At 39.0% G+C, this 19,995-nt stretch overlaps 1 protein-coding gene across 1 annotated transcript in view; it reads left to right on the top strand.

Moving 5' to 3' along the window:
* spon1a (spondin 1a) overlaps positions 1 to 9,262 on the top strand; it is a 155,208-nt gene extending 145,946 nt beyond the window's left edge. The window contains exons 14-16 of the mRNA XM_041788799.1: positions 264 to 428; positions 1,108 to 1,374; positions 9,099 to 9,262. Coding sequence (XP_041644733.1) covers positions 264 to 428; positions 1,108 to 1,374; positions 9,099 to 9,262 — 596 coding nt within the window. The remainder of the gene's footprint in view (positions 1 to 263; positions 429 to 1,107; positions 1,375 to 9,098) is intronic.
* The last annotated feature ends 10,733 nt before the right edge of the window (positions 9,263 to 19,995 follow it).

Below are 19,995 nucleotides of genomic sequence, written 5' to 3'. Positions count from 1 at the left end.
AATTCATTTCCAGGTCAGATTCTCTGAAAATAGGCCAAATTGCATTATTCAAATTGCCCTGCCTGTCCCTGTGCAGCCCACTTTCAGTACGAGCACCCTGACCGGATTCACAAGAAAGAGGCTGAGCTGACCGGCATCTTCTGTGGCTAATTCACTTTACATTGACAAGTTCCTCATAGAGCAGTGTTCCTTTAAAAGACTGAACACATCTGAACCCTGGATGGATATGTACAGTATTACTTATTGACTCTTGTTGTGTACAGACACAATCCCCTGTATGCTGACTCCATGGTCTGACTGGAGTGACTGCAGTGTGACCTGTGGAAAGGGTCTGAGGACACGTCAGCGTACACTCAAGTCCCCTGTGGAGCTGGGGGAGTGCACGGAGGAGTTAGAACAGGTGGAGAAATGCATGCTGCCAGAGTGTCGTAAGTAATGAATATCTCTATCTCCACACTTACATACTGAACATGTGTGCACATGGAAATGAGGAAATGAGTTAATACCTGATAAAGCTGGAGTCTTGATGCAGATGAAGCTCTGAAGGAAGTTTTGTCTCAGTGGCAGTGCAGAAAAAAAGCTGTCATGCTGTCAGTTTAGACAGTAAAATGTTATATTTAAGAAAAAAAAAGGATGCTGGATTAAATGCAGTATGGCTTCAGCAAGTTGAAAGTTGTAGTGTTATAATATAGGAAGACATATATGTGTATATATGCAAACGATGCATCCATGCATCCTGAGCAAAAACAAATTAACCTGCAAGTACAAAGTTTGTTACTAAAGATGTCAATCAAAAAAGAATTGGGATGTATAGATAAAAACATATTTTGATCGCTGTAGGAGTTAATGTTTTCTGTACTTGCTATTCTGAAAGTGTTGATGCCTTCAGAGCTGGTAGTTTACAACAGCAGTAAGGTTTTACATCAGAGCCATGTAGTTATGTTTGACAAATCACAACAGCTACTTTCTCTTTCTCTTGTGTTGCTGCATAATTCAGATCTGAGAGTGGACCAAAAAAAAAAATGTCTGTAACAACTCGTTTCAGTTTGCCACTCCATCAAACTTTCCAGTAAAGCCCTCTCCTCTCTTATAATCCTGTCTCCTCAGCCATAGACTGTGTCATGTCAGAGTGGACCGAGTGGTCAGAGTGTAACAAGTCCTGTGGGAAGGGTCATACAATCCGGACGCGGATGGTGAAGCTCGAGCCTCAGTTCGGAGGAGACCCCTGCCCTGAAACCATTCAGAGGAAGAAGTGTAAGATCAGGAAGTGCAACCGGGGACAGGCCAACAGCGACGAGAAGAAACGGCGCAAGGAGCAGCGGGACAAGAGGAGGAGCAAACAGAGCAGAACTGAGGCCAACTCTGAGCATCCAGGTCTGTAACCACCCTCATCATATCAGAAATTATTTCTTGGAAAATGCAGCAAATGTTGTACATTTACTGTGGAGTATAGTCTCTAGATAGCTGCCCCATTATTGTATGTGGCTCTGTTTCAGTGGCATATACAAATTAAAAGGGCTAATAAATGAGGGTTTTAAACCAGGCATCGTTGTCTTGAAATGCTAATCCTCCATGCTGTATTACCATTGTGATAAGAGCTCTAAACCAGATAAATAGTTGAGATTTAAAATGTTGAATCTTATCAAGCCTTGCCTCTAAAGACAGAGGAGCCTGGAGCGTCAGTCATGTCGGTCTACTTTGAGACTGTCGGGTTGTATTAGAATTGTTTGGAATTAGTTTTTTATTATAAAATTCACTGAGAGGAGTCTACAAACCAATCAGGGTGCTGTTCATTACACCGATTTATGAATGTGCCATGCAGATCTGCTTGCACCCTCAGTCCTTGAAAGTGAAGGACAACAGAGGAGCCAACTCCCACCTGAGCTCACTGTTGAAGCTGTGGTCCACCTGCTGATGGAGGGATGTAAGAAGTCCCTGAGAGTAAAAAAAAAAAACAAAAAAACTACTAGATTCTCCAAAGGACATGAATTGGCTGTTGGTGTCTCCAAAGCCATCCTGGATGGGGCCTCATCTTCATTGTCCACCACTCCTTCATGCTACCTTCTCTTGCTCTGTGAGAGACATCATGGCTGGCGCCATCGAGGGAATCATAGATACAACAGTGGATCACATCTGTGATTTGTTTAAACCGAACACTTATCGAACACTGTTGAAACTCCAGCCTTCAATGCTGGTTTGGAGCCCATACCAGCGCCACAACCAGCTTTGATGCCGTCACCACAACCTCCTGCAAGCTGAACTTCCAGTTGTAGATTCATTCTTGGCAGGTGAGGTTGTGAGCAAGCAGCAATACCGAGATCAAGTACCCTCTATGGTGCAAAGTCCATGGATTATTCTAGATGGCAATGATGAACCCCTGGTGTGTTTTGGCTGTAACAGAAGAGCCTTTCCAGGCCAGGATCCAGACTCTGCTGCTGCAGTGCAGTGGGAATCTTCTGCCATCATTCAGACTGCAAAAATAAATAAATAAATAAAAAATAAATAAATAAAAATAAAAAGGAGAGTTTCTACCTGTGTTTGTAGAGGAACAAATTTCATCACTTCTTAAAATAATCCTGACTGCTGAACCGCCACTCATGGTTTTAATTTTTTTGGGGGGGGGGGTGAGATGATAAATAAGCAGCCCAAGAGAAGACCAGCTCTTCAGTTCCCCCATGGTGCCTTGCAGGGAGAGTTGATGAATGAAAAGCCCAGCAGAAGGCCTTCTCCTCAGATCACCCATGCTCCAGACTGAGGTCTCAGAGACTGTAGTCCTCTTGGTTTGCTACTGCCAGTTTACTGTTAATAAAAATCAAAATAATAAATTATTGTTTACATTGCAGTCAATTTGCATTGTACACATTGTTTTTAATCAATAAGTGATTATGATGAGGTTATTGAGTGTTGATATACAGCTACAGCAGACAAAAGGGTAATCAAATGAGAAGTCTGAGCCTCACCATGGCCATGAATATGTTTATAAAACCTCAGACAAAGCATCAATTCTTTTTCAAGGTATTTCTGTATTGTCTTACATGTTTGAGTAACAAATAAATAACGTACAGTATCCTCTGTACTGGAAATAAACTGACAACTACCTGCTATGTTTTGAAAAGTAAACAGGAAAAGTAAAATTTACTTTACACAGATCAACTACATGTCTGACATTGCTAAAAGAATGAATGAATACATTTTTATCTTTATTGTTATTCAACATTTATTCAACGAGAAAAGCCTGGCATGAAGAATCTTGCTGACAAGAGTTGTATGGCCACGACCAGCAGGTTACAGACACACACTACACAAAAAGACCACAAACACAGATCAACCAATCCTAAATCACAGACCAGAAAATCCCCACCTACAACCTGCATCATCTTCCTCAAATGACTTTATTCTACTTTTAAAATGATCCCAAGCTGCAGGAGCAGTGTACCTGAAACTCCATTTCTCCATTTAAAAATTCACTTTAGGGACAAATAGCAAAATAAGTCTTGTGATGGAGTCACAGGGTGAAGACTTCAGCTTTGAGCACTTTTCACAGGGGTAAAACTGAAAACAGTTGGAGGGAAGTAGTCTACAGTCTACAATTTGTCAGTGCAGACCTGCAAATCTGAGCGTACACAGTATAAAATGATTTATACGAATGAACTCTGTTACATGACGTTGTTGAATTCCTAACCCACTTTAAAGCCAGAACAGAGAAAAGCTCAATTTCATTACACAATGATTTTATTGGTTGATAATTATAAATCAGCTTAGTCAAGAAAACATAAATATGCATCAGATATGTGTGATGTGTACTGTAGATGTGTTTGTGTTGGGAGTCATTTGTCCAAGCATCAAATATTGCATCACCTCTCTCCTCTCACATTAATGCAACAGTAATACCAAAACAATGGCAAACTGTAGTTTTGCTTTGTTGTGGACACAAGCGATTTATTTTTAGATTCCCAATCTCATTGTAATAGTTTCTCATTAGTAGAGGATTATGTGTTCTAATCATTTTAATGATTGCTCTTTGAATTCAAGGATGCTTGTTTAATGAAAAAGCATCCATACCTCAATACCTAAAAAAAAGCTGACCTAAAAACTACGCTGACATTACATTCAGTGTCTGTTATACAGTATTACTTATGAGGCAAATCATTTGAAGTTTATGACTGTAGTGAAGATTAAAACTTTTAATAGTGATGTGGTAACAATTTGTTCACTTCAAAAGTTATACAGACTTTCTTTTTTCAAGCTCTAAAGCCCTGAACTGGCTGTTTTCGATGAAGCCACATCATTGAAGGCTTTATTTCCTTCTCTGGAGTGTCTGGATTTCTAGAATCAGAATTGTTCTTTACTGCCAAGTGTATTCACATGTTCAAGAATTTGACTTGGTGTTTTTGTGCAAAAAATAAATAAATAAATAAAAGAAAAACTGATACAGAAACAGAATACATCTGTGACTGACTGACAGCTAGCCCAAGGTGTATCTTGTCTCTTGCACAGTTGCAGCTCAGATTGGTTCAACCCCCATAAACCTCAGATGGGACAAGCGGCATGGATAATGAATCAACGAATGGTAGAATACGAAGCACAAGGGGACTTAAATATACAATGTTAAAAGATGTATGAAATAAAGTATAAAAACTCAAAATTGAGAAATTAGGAAATACAAAAGGTGTACAGATATGTGCACAATTAAGGCTGCAAACAAATATCTTTTAAAAAGGAATACACGTTAACAAAGAAATACGTTTTGTGTGAATGCAACACTTGAAATCAAAGTTAGCTTTAAAATCACAGCACTTAAAGTTGAATATGGGCTGTTTCAGAGTTTATGTGATTGTTTGACTTGATTTTATCACTGTTTTGTAATTAAGGTGTTGTCTCATTTACAAATTATGCCAGATATGAGAAGAACGTGTCAAACGTGTATGCATGCACATGCACAAGGGATTCTATGTGATCTTGGGCCACTAGATCTCTTGAGATTACAACATGAGAAGACTTCTTGACAAGTGGAAAGCTGTCTTTCAGTAACAATACAGAGTGTATGATTGCCCACTCTATGATTCAGTCCTTGGGGGTGAGGTCATGGAAAAACAATCAGACACACCGGATAATGGTGTGTTCTCCACTTCTTCTCGTGGATTTTAATGAAAAACCCTCTGATGTTTGTCAGGCTCAAACAGAGGAGTCTTGACCAGTCCAGACCAAGGCGTCCCTAGTTTGTCTTCTCCACCATCTAATGTGCTCCACTGTGGGCTGAGATCTCAGTGACTGTAGTACAACGCTTCTACAGGTAGTTTGGATGATCAGTCTTCTGCTGCATCCAACCTGATAAAAAAAAGACTTCTAGGAACATCAAGTCAAACAAACCTTGAGTCATAGAAGCGAATTATTAATTAAAGCAGTTACAGCCTTATGTGTCTTCAGCCTAATTTCAAATGATCTAAATCAGGGGAAAAGGGCATGCGAAGAAAGGTGACCAAGAACTCGATGGTCTGAGCTCCAGAGATCCTGTGTAGAGGTGGGACAAAGTTCAAATAACAAACATCATTGCAGCCCTCTATATGTGGCCTTTAGGCAGAGTGGCTAAATGGAAGGCTGTCCTTAGTGCAAAACACATGAAAAGGCTGTTTGGAGTTTGCAAAAAAGCACCTGTAGGACTTTTAGACTGTGAGAAACAAGATTCTCTGATAAAACCAAGATTGAACTATTTGGACTCAGTTCTATAAGTTATGTCGGGAGGAGACCAGGTACCAAAGATTTGCCCTCCAACATGACAATGACCCCAAACACACAGTGAAGACAACACAGGAGTGGCTAAGGGACAACGCTGACAATGTCCTACAGTGGCCCAGCCAGAGCCCTGACTTGAACCCTATTGAACATCAATGGAGAGACCTGAAATTAGATGTTTAACAACAGTCCTTATCCAGCATGACTGAGATTGAGAGGATTTGAAAAGAAGATGGCAGACAATCCCCCAGTCCAGGTGTGCAAAGCTTGTTGCTTCATATTCAAAAAGACTTGAGGCTGTAATTGCTACCAAAGGTGCCTCAACTAACTACTGAGTAAAGGGTCTATATATTTATGTCAGTGGGATATTTCAGCTGATGTACATTTACCACTGTTAATCCTCCTGTAGTGACAGGAGCAGAGCACCTTAAGCCCCTTTTCCCCTTTTCAATATGCACTTTGGGAAAAGTTAGAAACAAATAAGACTTGTGACTGGATTGCAGCACAAAGCCTCTAACTTTCAAACATTCAGTAATTTTCAAATGACTAAAATAATGCAAGTATGAAGGAGGCAGGTGAAGCAGGAGCATGCTACTTGAGTTTTTTCATTTGATATCAGCAATGCTTTAACAATGTTTTATTGATGTTGTTCCACATTATTATATGCTGTCATGTGTGGATGTTGAGGTCTTTTGTCATGCATGCATGCATGCTTTATGCTATCAGTGGAAGATAATTTGCCCTATGGGGAATAAAGGTTTCATTCATTCAGTCCTACATACCATGCCATTGACTTATTCTATGAGTAGATGATGCAGGTCATCCAGCTTGAGATTAAAGGCCTTGAGATTTTTTCTGAGCCTCTATGCTCCGTGATAAACAGTGTCCAAAGTCTGAAGGCATTGAAAAGATTCATGCACATATAAAGCATCCCCAATGTTGATAAGAATCATAAAAGCAGCAGCAGCAGCAGCAAGTCATCTTTTTGCAGCCAAAGAGAACAAGACTTATTTCTGAAATAAAAACCCAGCTGCAATCTTAGTTTTTTATGAGCTGAGCTCCTGAATATGAAGCATAAAAGAAAGAATCATCACTTAACAATCTGAGGTATTAATACGAACATACAGACTCTATCTGATCATCCTGAGACCTGATAATCAAGACCAGATTCTATGGACTATTAAAGTAGAGTTTTAACCTCCTGAGACCCAAGCTTTTCATTCATTTATTTAATTTCTTCTACTTATTTGGCATTGGTAGGATCTGAATTATAATAACTAAACACTGTGTCTCATCTTCAAGTAGTTTTCAAAAAAGTGATGTCTTTTTGTGAGGACAGTGGGTCTACTTTAGTAACAGTAATGCACAAATGCCATTGTGTAACACAGTATGGTCAATTTGACCAAATTGGTACAAGGGGAAAATTGGACATATCCTGAAAGAAAAACAAAAAAAAGTATTTAGTCCCCAATTTTTTGCCTGCCTATCGATAAACACTCAAGGTTCATATTTCTACAATTTTTCCACTTGAATCTTTGTATTTTCAGTTTCTTAGCATTTTCCATCTTCCAAATTCTTTATTACTAGGAGTGTAACGGTTCACTGAGCTCAGGGTTAGGTTCGTTCCTCAGTTTTGGGGTCCCGGTTCGGTACGGGCTCGGTTCATCGACTTAAAAAAAATTAAAAGTCCCAGATTTATAATTCTAGATCTCTCTCACTTATTAATTATTTTCTTTTATTAACGTGCTGCTTATAATTAAAAGAAACATGTTTGAAATATGCAATCGAATCAATCAATACTTTGATCCATCTAGTGTTAAGAACTATCAGTGATAGTTGGTCCAGCCCATAAGACAATAAAAAAAGAAAAACAAAAAAAATAAGCTAAATGAAAAACAAAACAAAAAACAGCCTAAAACCTCATGTTTTGAAAAAAAATAAATAAAAACAACATAATTTGAAAATTAAAATATGCGCTTTTTAGAGCATTGTATCATATTTATGATTTAAGAACAATACTGTAACACTGTTTTTTATTAAAAGCTGGTGCATGGAATATTCGTGCAAAATCCTGGCTCATCTGTGTCAGTGAAGGACCCCAGACTTGCTCATGTAAACACAGGATGGTTTACAACAGAGTCAGAGCGGAGTCCTTAAAACACGTTTATTGTTGTGTTTTTTACTTTTACCGGTCCATGCATTGTCTTTAAAATGTTTTAGCAGTGGTAATATCTTCGGCACTCTTTGCTTTCACATCTGGGGGCCTTTTAAAAACAGCATGGAGATGAGGAGCAGCAGAAAAGTGCAGCAGGTCTCGCTTATAGACTGTAGAAAGAGGTCTAGCTGCTCTGCCTCTCTTGCAGCGAGACGGGTTGCCTCCTGGAGGACTGTACGGGAGAGGTCTGTATCCGAGAGGTCTCCGAGCTGCAGCCATACACTCATGCTTTCAGTGTGAGCAGGGAGCCCACTTTTCTTCTTCTTCTTCTTCTTCTTCTTCTGCTTCTTCTTCTTCTTTAGTGGTTTAATAGCGGTTATCTAATACTTAGGAGCATTGCTGTCATCAAGACTTGCGGTGTAATACCGTCACATTTCTCTGCTTTTCTTTTGTTTTTCTTCATGGTTTGAATGTATTTGTCATGTGACAGCATGCACTGAACCGTGGCCCCCGAGCCTTAACTGTTTGGGACAAATACAAAAACCGTTACACCCCTGTTGAGATATTTCAGAGTTTGTTCCTTCTACCCCATTTAACACTCTTTCTGCTCTTAATAAAGAAATGTGCCCTGGAAATGTATCCCAGACAAATTAAAAAATATATATTTCAGACTTTTTTTTTTTTTTTTTTTTTACCAAATGCAATATGCTTTCATACTTACTTTTACTTGTAAACTGATTTCTTTCCAAAATCTTCCCGAGATATATTTGCTTATTTTATTTACTAGGTAACAAGTCTCAATGTCCTCTTATGAGTATTTTCTGTTTAGCAGTGTTGTAGCTTGTTACTGTTGATGAAACTTGTCAAATATGTATGCCATATACAAACATTACCAAGCATAAATACGCAAGTTTTTGTAACTTGAACAGTTTTTTGTTGAGAGTGACTGTAGAGTATTTTGGTGAGAATGGCGGCTATCTTGAATGGACGCTGATAATTAATGAGCTTCTGTGAACACAGCTTGGCTAACAAAGTGTCCATGGATGAGGCTAGCAGGTCTAAGTTCAACAAAATTCAGAGTAAGGGTGTAGGGAACCCAAAATGTACAGTAGATTCAGAATCAGCTTCCAGCTAAACACCTCATCAGGCGTTCTGCCTTACATAATTTCCACATTAATCTGACTGAACCCTCTCTGATTTCCCTCTCTAGGGTGTAAAATGAGACCATGGTCGAGTTGGACGGAGTGTACCAAGCTGTGCGGCGGAGGCATTCAAGAGCGACTCATGACAGTGAAGCAGAAGTTTAAGACTGCACAGCTGTCCAGCTGCAAAGACAGGAAGGAGATCCGAGCTTGTAATGTGCAGCCCTGCTAGATTGGAGGAGGAGGAGAGTGGGGGGAGTGATGTGGGATAAGGGAGGGAGGGATGACAGTGGAGCTGGGAAGAGGACAGGGCATGGCACACTGTCGCACAATGATCCAATGCACTCTGTTTAGGGCTGAAATGGCACATACTCGAATCAGTGTTGGTTAAATCCAGAGCTGAATTCAAAGATCTCACTGGAAATCTTTGGATCTAACTCAGCTGATTCTTCTGTGCTTTCAAACAAGCTCTGATACACATACAAGTCTTTTGCAAGATTACTGTAAACTCGTTGTGGTATATCTTTAAAACATGATTATGAAATAAAAATTGATTTAATAATAAGATAAAGAACTGTTATATCTTGTGGTATCCTTCAGTAGTACAGTATATTCTAGACTTTAAAGCACAGGTGCCCAGCCATTCCAGTGTTTTATATGCCTTCAATTGTTCTGTTGTTTCTAGGACACAAAAAGCTCAGTTGACTTTTTACCCAGCTATATTGTTGTACATGTAGAAGCACCATGACTGAGATCTATATGATTTAGAGCATTCTTAGAAGATTTTGTTATTTTTTTGCTGTGGAATTTTTTGATAAGAATGTGTCCCAAGATTCTTACCAAAGTCTTGTGTAGATGTTTTCTAGCTCTTTTTCCTCTCCTTTTCTTTATCTCTGTTCCTCTAACATATTAATATTTTGGAATAATATCACCTTTACAATAAAAGTAAACGTGACAACTTGTCACCTGGATCTGTCTTTTATTCTGAAGGGAATGGTGTAATACAGACAGGTGTTGATTTAACCTCTGCTGCCACTAGATGGCGAAAACCAGCTGTAAACATTTGCATTTGACTAGGAAATTGGTGCTCCTCAGGCTGCTTGTATGAACATCACTTATTCCTCACCCACAGTGTATTGCTTGTAAAATCCACAAGGGGGCAGTGTGATGATCTTAGGATGTGAAAAAAAAATACAGAACACTATTCTCCCCATTTTTCTGCTATTATTTGAGATAAATCTGAAACTTGCAAGGGTTTTAAACAAAAAGAATGAAAACAAATCAATCAATATCTCATTATAATAGCAATCTGAATATATTCTAGTTAAATTTGAAGGAAATAGAGGAACATTTATGTCCCTCTAGGCAGAAATAAAGGTTTTCAAAGGTCTTTTTATGATCACACAGAGAGGGTGCATGCTTACATTAAAGAAACATGGAGGCTGTAGCTGAAATCTTTAAGGATCTGCCCCCCAGCTCTCTATAGGAGGGGGAGGGGATGGCATCAGGCCCTCTCTGTCTGTGAAACTCAGGGAACAGGGGTAAGAATTCAATGCACATGCATCACAATGCCGCCATTCCTGTTTCCATGCCAACACAACCACACAGGGGGGTTGGACCTCCACACCTCAGAGACGATGGAAACATAGAAGGGGAATTATTACGGCTATGATTGAGCTGTTAAAACAGAAATTGCTGTGGAGACTGAGACAAGGGGGCAAAACCAAAAAAAAAAAAAAAAATTAATCCCTGTGTGTGATCTGGACCGAAACCCCTCCAGACCTCAGCCAGGCCAGTGCAGCGCCGGCTGGACTGCTTATTCTGTAGCCCAGCTGCAGTTCAGAGATCAGGCTGGAAACCATCTCAAAGATGCAGCCATGTCAGTAGATCATCCATGCCTCTGATATTATAATGAGTGTGCTCTGTCTGTGAACACTTAATGAATATTCATCATTTGGGTGCAGGCCATGCAGCTGACAAAACCTGAACTCTCAAACCTTGTCCTTGTTAAATCAGTTTTCTCTCTGAGCAGGGTTTTTTTTTTATTATTTTAGTGGCTCAGAATCTGTTACTCTTCTACTTTAGGTTTTTGCAGCATCCCAATTTAAAACGGCCACAGGCACATTAGTGTGTGGCAAAAGCATTTTACAGTGAATTATTACATAATGAGTTTTACCTAATCCATTTAACCCATCACTCCCCTTGTCTTACACATTTTTTGGTTGGAGTCATTACAGATTTGGAATCAACCCTTGCATGCTTGGATATGCAAACATGCTGGTAGTGTTTTTAGGAGTTATATTTAAACTACCCTCTTTTTTGGATAGGACTGAGTGGAGTATAAGCGCAGATGGAGAGTCAGGAATAACTTGTGGGAAAGAATCCAAGGGTCCCAAAGTATTTTCACCCTTCCTGGTTTCTTATTCTTTTGCATATTTGTCACACTTAAATGTGACTTAAATCACTTTAAAAGAGCCTGTATGACCAAGTGAAGTAATTAAAAAAAAATGTCAAAAAGGCATCCAAAGAAATTCAAGAACAGTAACAAACAAAGTTACTGACATCTATCAGTCTGGAAAGGGACACAAAGCCATTTCTGAGGCTTTGGACCCCAGCAAACCACACATAGAGCCATTATCCACAAATGGAGAAAACTTGGACCAGACCCTTCCCAGGAGTGGCAGGCCAACCAAAATTACTCATCCAGAAAATCACAAAAGAACCCAGAACAACATCTGAAGAACTGCAGGGCTGACTTTCCTCAGTTAAGGTCAGTGTTCATGACTCAACAATGGGAAAAGAGACTGGGCAGAAATGGCATCCAAGGGAGAATTCTAATTTGCAAGTTCCAATTATGGAAAAACAAGGAAAGGAGGGGAAAAATACCATTCAAACCTTCCTTGCCCAATGTGAAAAAGTAACTGCCCCCTAAACCTAATAAATGGCTGTGCCATCTTTGGTAGCAATCGTTTTTTATAATTGGAAATGAGTCTTAAATATCACTGTGGAGGAATTTTGGCCAACTCTACTTTGCAGAATTGTTTTAATACAGCCACATTGGGGGGTTTCAAGCTTTAATGGCCTGTTTAAGGTCATGCCACAGCATCCCAACAGATTTAAGTGAGACTTTGACCAGGACACTCCAAAACTTTAATTTTTTTGTGTTTTTTAAAGCCATTTAGCATGGACTTGCTGGGTGTGTTTCAGATCATTGTCCTGCTGCATAACCCAAGAATGCTTGAGCTTGAGGGTATGAACTGATTGCCGGACGTTCTCCCTCAGGAGTTTCTGGTAGACAGCAGAATTCATGGTTCCATCAAGTCATCCAGCAAGTAGTTCAGGTCCTGAAGCAGCAAAGGAGCCCCAGACCATCACACTGCCATCATGTTTTCCTGCTGGTATGATGTTCTTTTTATGAAATGCTTGGTTAGTTTTATGCCAGATGTAACGGCACACATGCCTTCCAAAAGTTCAATTTTTGTCTCGTCAGTTCACAGTATATTTCCTGAACAGTCTTGGTGATCATCAGGATGTTTTTTGGAAAACGTGAGACGGGCCTTTAAGTTCTGTTTGGTTTGGTTTTGGCATCTCTCTTATTTTTGAATCATGAACACTGACCTTAACTGAGACCAGTGAGACGTGCAGTTCTTCAGATGTTTGTTCTTGGTTCTTTGGTGACTTTCTGGATGAGTCAACGATACACTCCTGGAGTAATTTTGGTAGACCTGGGAAGGTTCACCACTGTTCCAAGTTTTCTCTATTTGTGGATAACGGCTCTCACCATTGTAACCTGGAGTCCAAAGTCTCAGAAATGGCTTTGTAACCTTTTCCAGACAGATAGATGTAAATTACTGTGTTTCTCACCTCTTCTTGAATTGCTTTAGGTGGCGCCATGATGTGTTGCTGTGTGAGATCTTGTAGCCTACTTCACTTTGTCTGACACGGTCTAGTTACGTGATTTCTTGATTCAGCAGGTCTGGCAGTAATCAGGCCAAGGTGTGGCTTGTAAAATTGAACTCAGCTTTGCAAAAAAATGTGGTTAATTACAGTTTATTCATGATTCAACAAGGGGGAGGGGACAATTACTTTTTCAATGGGCTAGGTAGGTCTGGATGGCTTTTTTTCTCTTGATAAATGAAATCATCATTTGACAAACTGAATTTACTCAGATTTGTTTACAGATCTGAAACATTTAAATGTGACAAAAGTGCAAAAAAATAAAAAAAATCAGGAAGGGTGCAAATACTTTTTCACAGCACTATGTGAAGCATGCCATCTAACTGTTAGGACAATTGGCACCTCAGCGGTACCATTTTTCATCCTTAACTATGTTTTAAACACACATTAAAAGAAGAAAGTGCTATACCACTGAGTAAATAAACCTTGTGGTGTGATAGTTTAAGTGAAAGACTCCTCAGTATAAGATAACAGGTCAAAGGTGACGGTGGGCAGACGTGACTTTAAGGGATTTGGATGTATACAGTGGGTTCATACTGTACCAGAGATGCTATACCTTTAATTCTGACTTTTCAAACTGAACATCTGTGTGCCTATCTAATAATGCACTAGAGCTATAAATAGATACACCTGCTGGAGGGACAGTAGGGACTAGATGTTGGATATTAAAAAAAGAACATCTCTAGTGAATACAGAAACACTGTACTTATAAATCAAGTGAGCGTGTAAATAACTCACCAAACTCGCTACTATCTATTTGTATGGCTTTTATTCAGCTCTTGAATAAAACCATTATGTTTCTCACGTTATATAACTGGTGCTGTTGATAACAGTAGCTGTTTATACTGACTTGTTGAGGATACCTGGTAGTGAGTGCTTACACTAACATCTAGTTGTTAGGCTAGAAAAATAAAAAAAAAACAATCATCAGTTTTCTCAAACAAAAAAGAAACTGGCATATGTACTTATGGACTAGAGCACCAACCTCACAATATCCTACAAGAGAATTTAATTTCAGTGACTCTATCAGCTAAAGCTCATTCACACTACCTTTTCATATGAAAATAAAACACTTAAACAACACAACCATTGACATGCTCTCAATCATGGTGTATGCTGGAGTGGATGTCAAACAAATTTATCCACCTTACCTTCCCCTCCTTCACCGACATCCAACTAGGCTATACAGCGTAGCAGGTGGGGAAACCTTCTCTGTGTAATTTAATGAGTTTTAGGTAAAAATAGGCCAACAAAACAAAGTTGGCTCAAACGTACGCCTTATCCAAACTTGTTGAAGAGTTTTGTTTTTCACTCAGAAAGCCTCAGTGGTTGGCACTATTTTGCACTGCAAAGCATCACTTGCTCTTCTGTCTCAGTGTATTGTTATTTCACAATCAGCTGTTTGGATCTCCAGCTTTGACAGAGACAACAACAGCAAACGATTCAAAAGCAAAACTAAAATTGATTTAGACTCGAGCTATGATGACTGGATTACTGGATAAGAGAGGATACTTTTATGAGCTGGAGTACAAAGAGGGACAACTTCTGCTGATGAAGACTCAGCAGAAAGCAAGAAAGAGGAACAGAAGGAAATTGGAAGTTAACTGTTGGTAACAATCATGGAGAGCTATTGCTGTCAAGGGACCTCACAACTAACCTGACACGCCAGATGGATGTGTTTCACACATCCATCTGGAAAACCTCTCATACACAGCGTTTGGGAAAGGGCAGAGGCTTTGAAAAAGGAGGGTGATTGGATGAATGTTCTGTCTTTCACATCTTTATGGGCCAATCAGAGCAACAGCAGCTTCGTCACATTCTGATAAAACTGGTGCATTAGCAGCATCCACGCTAACGTCCTGTCACTTTCTAACCGGGCCGAAACAGTTCAGACGGGAGCTTTGCAAACTGGATTTGCCAGTGAGACACACGGAAACGGGCGTATCTATCTGCTTTACAAGGTTACCTCACAAGACTTCTTTGGGGCATTTCTGATCAAGGACAGTGGCTCACAAACACCTGCAGCCTAGATTCCATCCCATCCAGAGAACCCTGCCTTTCTGAACGCTGTTGTTTTAACAGACCTTCTCCAACTTCCCACAAACAAAACAGAAAAAACCAACCCTGACCAGAAGAGCTGAATGGAAATGTATTTTTATGAATACCTCTTTATCCTTCTAATGGCCAATAATCAAAGAGGCTGCAAAAACCACAGATCAAAATAGTTTCAGGAGATGACAATATGCTGAAGTGGAAGAGCACGTAGTCAGTAGCCAAAGCTTGAATTGCAAAATAGCTTCAACAATGCTATTTTGTAATGCAAATGTTGAATGCTTTAACAGTTTTTGATAGAGCATAATTTTACACTGAGCCAACATTGTTTTTAGGCTCATTTTGACCTAAAACTCACTAACTTACACAGAGAAAATGTACCCACCTGCTACGCTGTATAGTCTAGCTTCCTAGCCAGAACAACCAAGCAAGTCTTCTTAAAAGGGCAATGCTAACTGAAATCACTGGAGGCTGATGCCACTACTATTCCAAAGTACCTTATACAACCCATCTTCAAAAACACAGAAATATCCCTCTAAGTTGTTATGCAATTAAAAAAAAAAATGTATGCAAGAAGTACTCCACCCTTCTAAAAAACCTGCCAAGACACTACTTTTTAAACTCTTAAAGCATGATAAGTATTCCGCTTTAAGCATTTTGATGAGTGGAGGTTGTCTCAGTTTTGGAATCTGCCTCATGTGGCCATTTGGGGAACTGCAGTTTTGCTCTCCATTGGTTTAATTTCTCAGCACCAAACATTGATATTTGACTTCCAAGACCAACACAGTGGACCAATGCTAAGCTATTTTATAGCATGCTTGAAATTATTAATTTGTAGAAAAGACAAAATAAACACTAACATCACTAGTTTGCAATCTGAAAAAGCACAAAAAGCTAAATCCTTACCTGCTATTGGTTCTAAAGATGGAACATGCATCTCAAAACCACATGTCAAGAAAACCAAAGACTAGTAAGGCATACCTGGCTTTTATGTCCGAAGATGTTGAAGGCTTGTAAAAGGTTGATTGTGTAGACTTTATAAAAATAAATCTTGTTCACTTATCTGCAATAAAACATAATTTCACTTTCTGAATTTAATATGTTCATGTCTTGTAAAGTGGGGTGGGTTTGATTTAAAATCTTTTCAGAGACTAAAATTTTATTTCTTTCAACATTTTGTTTACTAAGAGGGTGTTGTTGAGTTTTCTTCACCTTCTAAGTTGCCATGTCCTCTTCTCCACAAAGCATTCTCACTGATTTCAAACAACTTTTAATCTACACCTCATATTTCAAACACAGCTGCCCCAGGAAGAGGAACATAGCTCTGAACCCTCTAGATTTCTTTAGGTGTTATTTAGTCTTTGGGGGTATTTCCTTCTTGTTTCCAGAGGAGCTTGCTGTTTGTAACTGGTCAACCCCGAAGACAGTAAATCAACCAGCCTTGACCCAACAGGAGGGTACTGCAAGCACAGTTTCTAAGAAGAGCTCGTTATTTTATATAGGGCAGCAAGAACTTTGATGAGGATGTGCTCATATCTTTGACTTTCTTTTGACTGCATATTTAGACACTCTACAAATGGAACTGCTTGATACCCAAAAATACACACATATGAGGTTTTGCAGGTTTTTATACTTTGACCCAAAAATGCAAACATAGATGACTGCTTTTAGAGACCAGATGTTTATGCCAATGAATGTTCATCATTTAAAGTGCATGTCAGGTTTGGGCTGTGCATTTTGAAAGAACAATATCATCAGATAGCAACATATATATCTTTACATTGTAAGCTGAAATAAATCAACAAAGTCTGGCTGCAGATCTCAGCTCTCAGGCTCCCACTCTTGCAGACCACAGCTGTGAGACATTGTGTCAGAATGGGAATACGCACAAAACTCTTAAAATAAAATACTTCCGATTAGGTTTGACTGAGGGTTAGGATATCAAAATGTACAAGGCAAAAACCTGACCTGCAAAACCTGATTACAGAATACTTGATAAATCAGAGTAAATAGTCTGCTTACAAGAAAAATGCATGCCCTCCATTAAAACACTCTGACACAGCTAACATAGCAAAGGCTTAAGCTAACCAAGCTAGCTATGCTAGAAATGGAAGCTGTGTAAGCTACGTGAGCTACATAGGTAACTTAGCTAGGTAGCTAATGTACATAACATAGACTAAATAAATTAGCTCATGCTAAATTTGCTAAGGCTAAAATATGTATGTAGATGTGTTAGCTTTAGCAAACATAGCTTACGTACACATGGGTAAAGTTTAAGCTAACAAAGCTAAATTAGATTATGCTAGATTTGCTGAGGGTAAAATAGATATGGCAATCTTAGCTTCAGCTATTTTAGCCATGAGTTTTGTGTTGTACATAGCTACATTGATTTATGCTATGTCTGCTAAAGCTACTGTAGTTACATTGCTAACATTAGCTGTGTTTACTTTATTGCTGTGTAAAGTTTAGCTTTAGCTAACATTTGCTACGAGTTGCACTACCTGCACAGCAATATAAGCCTATACTGTTTGCTAGAGCTAACATAGCTGTGTAGCTAGTGCTAGCTATGCTAGCATCATAGCTATATTTGCTTTGGCTACGTTAGCAGTGAGTTATGTTACCTACCTGAGCTTATGCTGTGTTTGCTCGGACTAATATAGCTTTGTAGCTAATTTTTGCTTTAGTAGCTCTGTAAAAGTTTGAGCTACGTTAGCTATCTTAGCAGCAAGTTATGTCACATAGCTTTGTGAGCTTTAGCTATGTTTGCTAAATTCACAGTGCTAGAGCTCACATTACTTATGCCCAGAGCTCAAGCTAACGTAGCTATATTTGCCAACTTGTAATATTAGCAGCTGATGTGGTTGCTTTAGCTGACACTAATGAAGCTAAAGCAAGCCACTGTTTGTGTAACTACTTCTAGAATGGGTTTAAATGTAATCCCAGACCCGGCCATTGACTTTTTTCCTGCATCACCATGCATCCTAGAAATGATTAATATCAGGTATGGTATAGGCCTGCTTGAATTTTTGTAGCCATATGACATGATCCAAGTACAGATATGCCTGAAAGGACATTTTGGAATATGCAGACAAAAATTACCTATTTTGACCTGGACTTTATTATAAGATTGCATCCACTGAGGTTTAAAAAAAAAAAAAAAAAATTACATAGAAACTTTTAAATGAAAAAGAAACCGTTTTTTGTGGTATTCGTATGATGATTTGGTTAATATTGTTTCATAAGTTTTAATTGTATTTCTTCTTTGTTTTTGTAATTTTGTGTCTGTTTACTCATGCATGCACTATCATGCATAATCTAAAACATCATTTACCAAAAATAAACCCAACAAAACAAAACTATTGTGAGCAGCAGTTCAAGACTTTGTCTGCCCTCCCCTAGCATGCTTACACAGTGGTTAGTTCTTATCTTCATCAAGTAATTTTACTGAAAATCCATTTAATTTCATTGCTTTTTTCCTGTCCTGTAATCTCTGTGTTAATCTCCATTATAATGAAGCCATAATACCAGCAATATTTCATGTTTAAGTATATTCTTTATGAATTACTCTGTAAAAACACAATGGCATGCCTTCAAATTGATGTTTGACAGAAAATTTAGGCATACATCATCCTGCTGTGACATATGTCTCATGATGTGACAAGCTCTAATTCTTGCAGAGCAGTTTAAATGACCTCCCTCTATATTCTCTGAGCTGACAGGGAAAACATCCACTGAAAAGGGTTTGGTTATGTAAAGTGGATTATTATTGTTTTCCTTCATTCTGACAGCAGACGTTTTGCTCTCCTTTGTAGAATCAGCGAGGCATGAGAGGAAAAAAGCATCAATCTAGGACACTGGGAGACTGAGTTGGCAAATTTTGCTCGCTTTGGTTTGATTTGGCTTTTTAAGTGTGACGTAGTCGATCCAAGCATAAAAACGAAACGGTGGGGGTGAAATACAGCAGCCTTTCAGTTTTATAAACAAGAGAGACATACAGGTACAGTAGAGCTCCCCTCTCTACTGGCCTCTCAAGCAGTTCTTCAGCTCAGAGAGAGAGAGAGACAGAGGAAATATAGGATTTCATAAACTAATAAACCTCAGAGGGAAAATCAATATGGTGGCTCTCCCTGCAAAGGCTCCTTCCACAAATTTATAGACCGCAGCAACAATCTCGGCTTTATAACCTGTTAAGACTTTGAACAGGAGGGATCTGTGAAATGTCAGTTTGTATTAGAGCATGCTTAGAACGTTTAGCTAAATTAACAATTAACGTCTCCAAGGCAGAGCCGTGCTATTTCTGTGTGAAGTTTGTAGCTCCAGGCTAAAGAGAGCCTCCCTGAAGGCATGCCTCATTATCTGGCTCCAATGATTTGCATGTTTAATTTTTTAAACTGAAATTGCTGTTGTCTTTATGGTCTCAGTCATTTATCTCTCATTCTTCATTTCCTGTCATCCCCTTTTAGTGCTGGAAAAGCTTTGGAAACCCTTCTGCAATGATGGCAAAGGATGATTTCACTGCCATGTTATCTGCATTTCACAGAGCAATCATCTGAAAGGCTGCAATTCCACACCAAAGCAATCGAGACAAACTAAGGTTTCAGCACAGTCTGATTGTCATCGTTAATTAAAGCTTAAGTGGCTGTTAACACAAAAAAAGATCACTTAACATCAGATCATAGTCTGACATGTTACATACTTGCACGTGTTCTCGTGATATAGCAGAAGTGAGTTCCTGCTGCTTTATCAATTCTTCTATCAACTTGTTCTCTTTTTACCTCAACTTTATTTTTAGAAGACTTAATCTCAACATGAAAAAGTCTTGTATCAACTCTTTTTAAGAGGAGCTTAATGTCTCAAGAGAGAAGACTCAGGTAGGTGGATGATTTTCCTCCCACATTGTGACAGAATCTATATTGGCTTAAGGCTGTGGATTGCCAGTATGGGTGGAGAGAGTAC

This window comes from Cheilinus undulatus, linkage group 1 (genome assembly GCF_018320785.1).
Source record: "Cheilinus undulatus linkage group 1, ASM1832078v1, whole genome shotgun sequence".
NCBI classification, from domain to species: Eukaryota; Metazoa; Chordata; class Actinopteri; order Labriformes; family Labridae; genus Cheilinus; species Cheilinus undulatus.
This window is presented reverse-complemented; position numbering and strand designations above follow the sequence as displayed.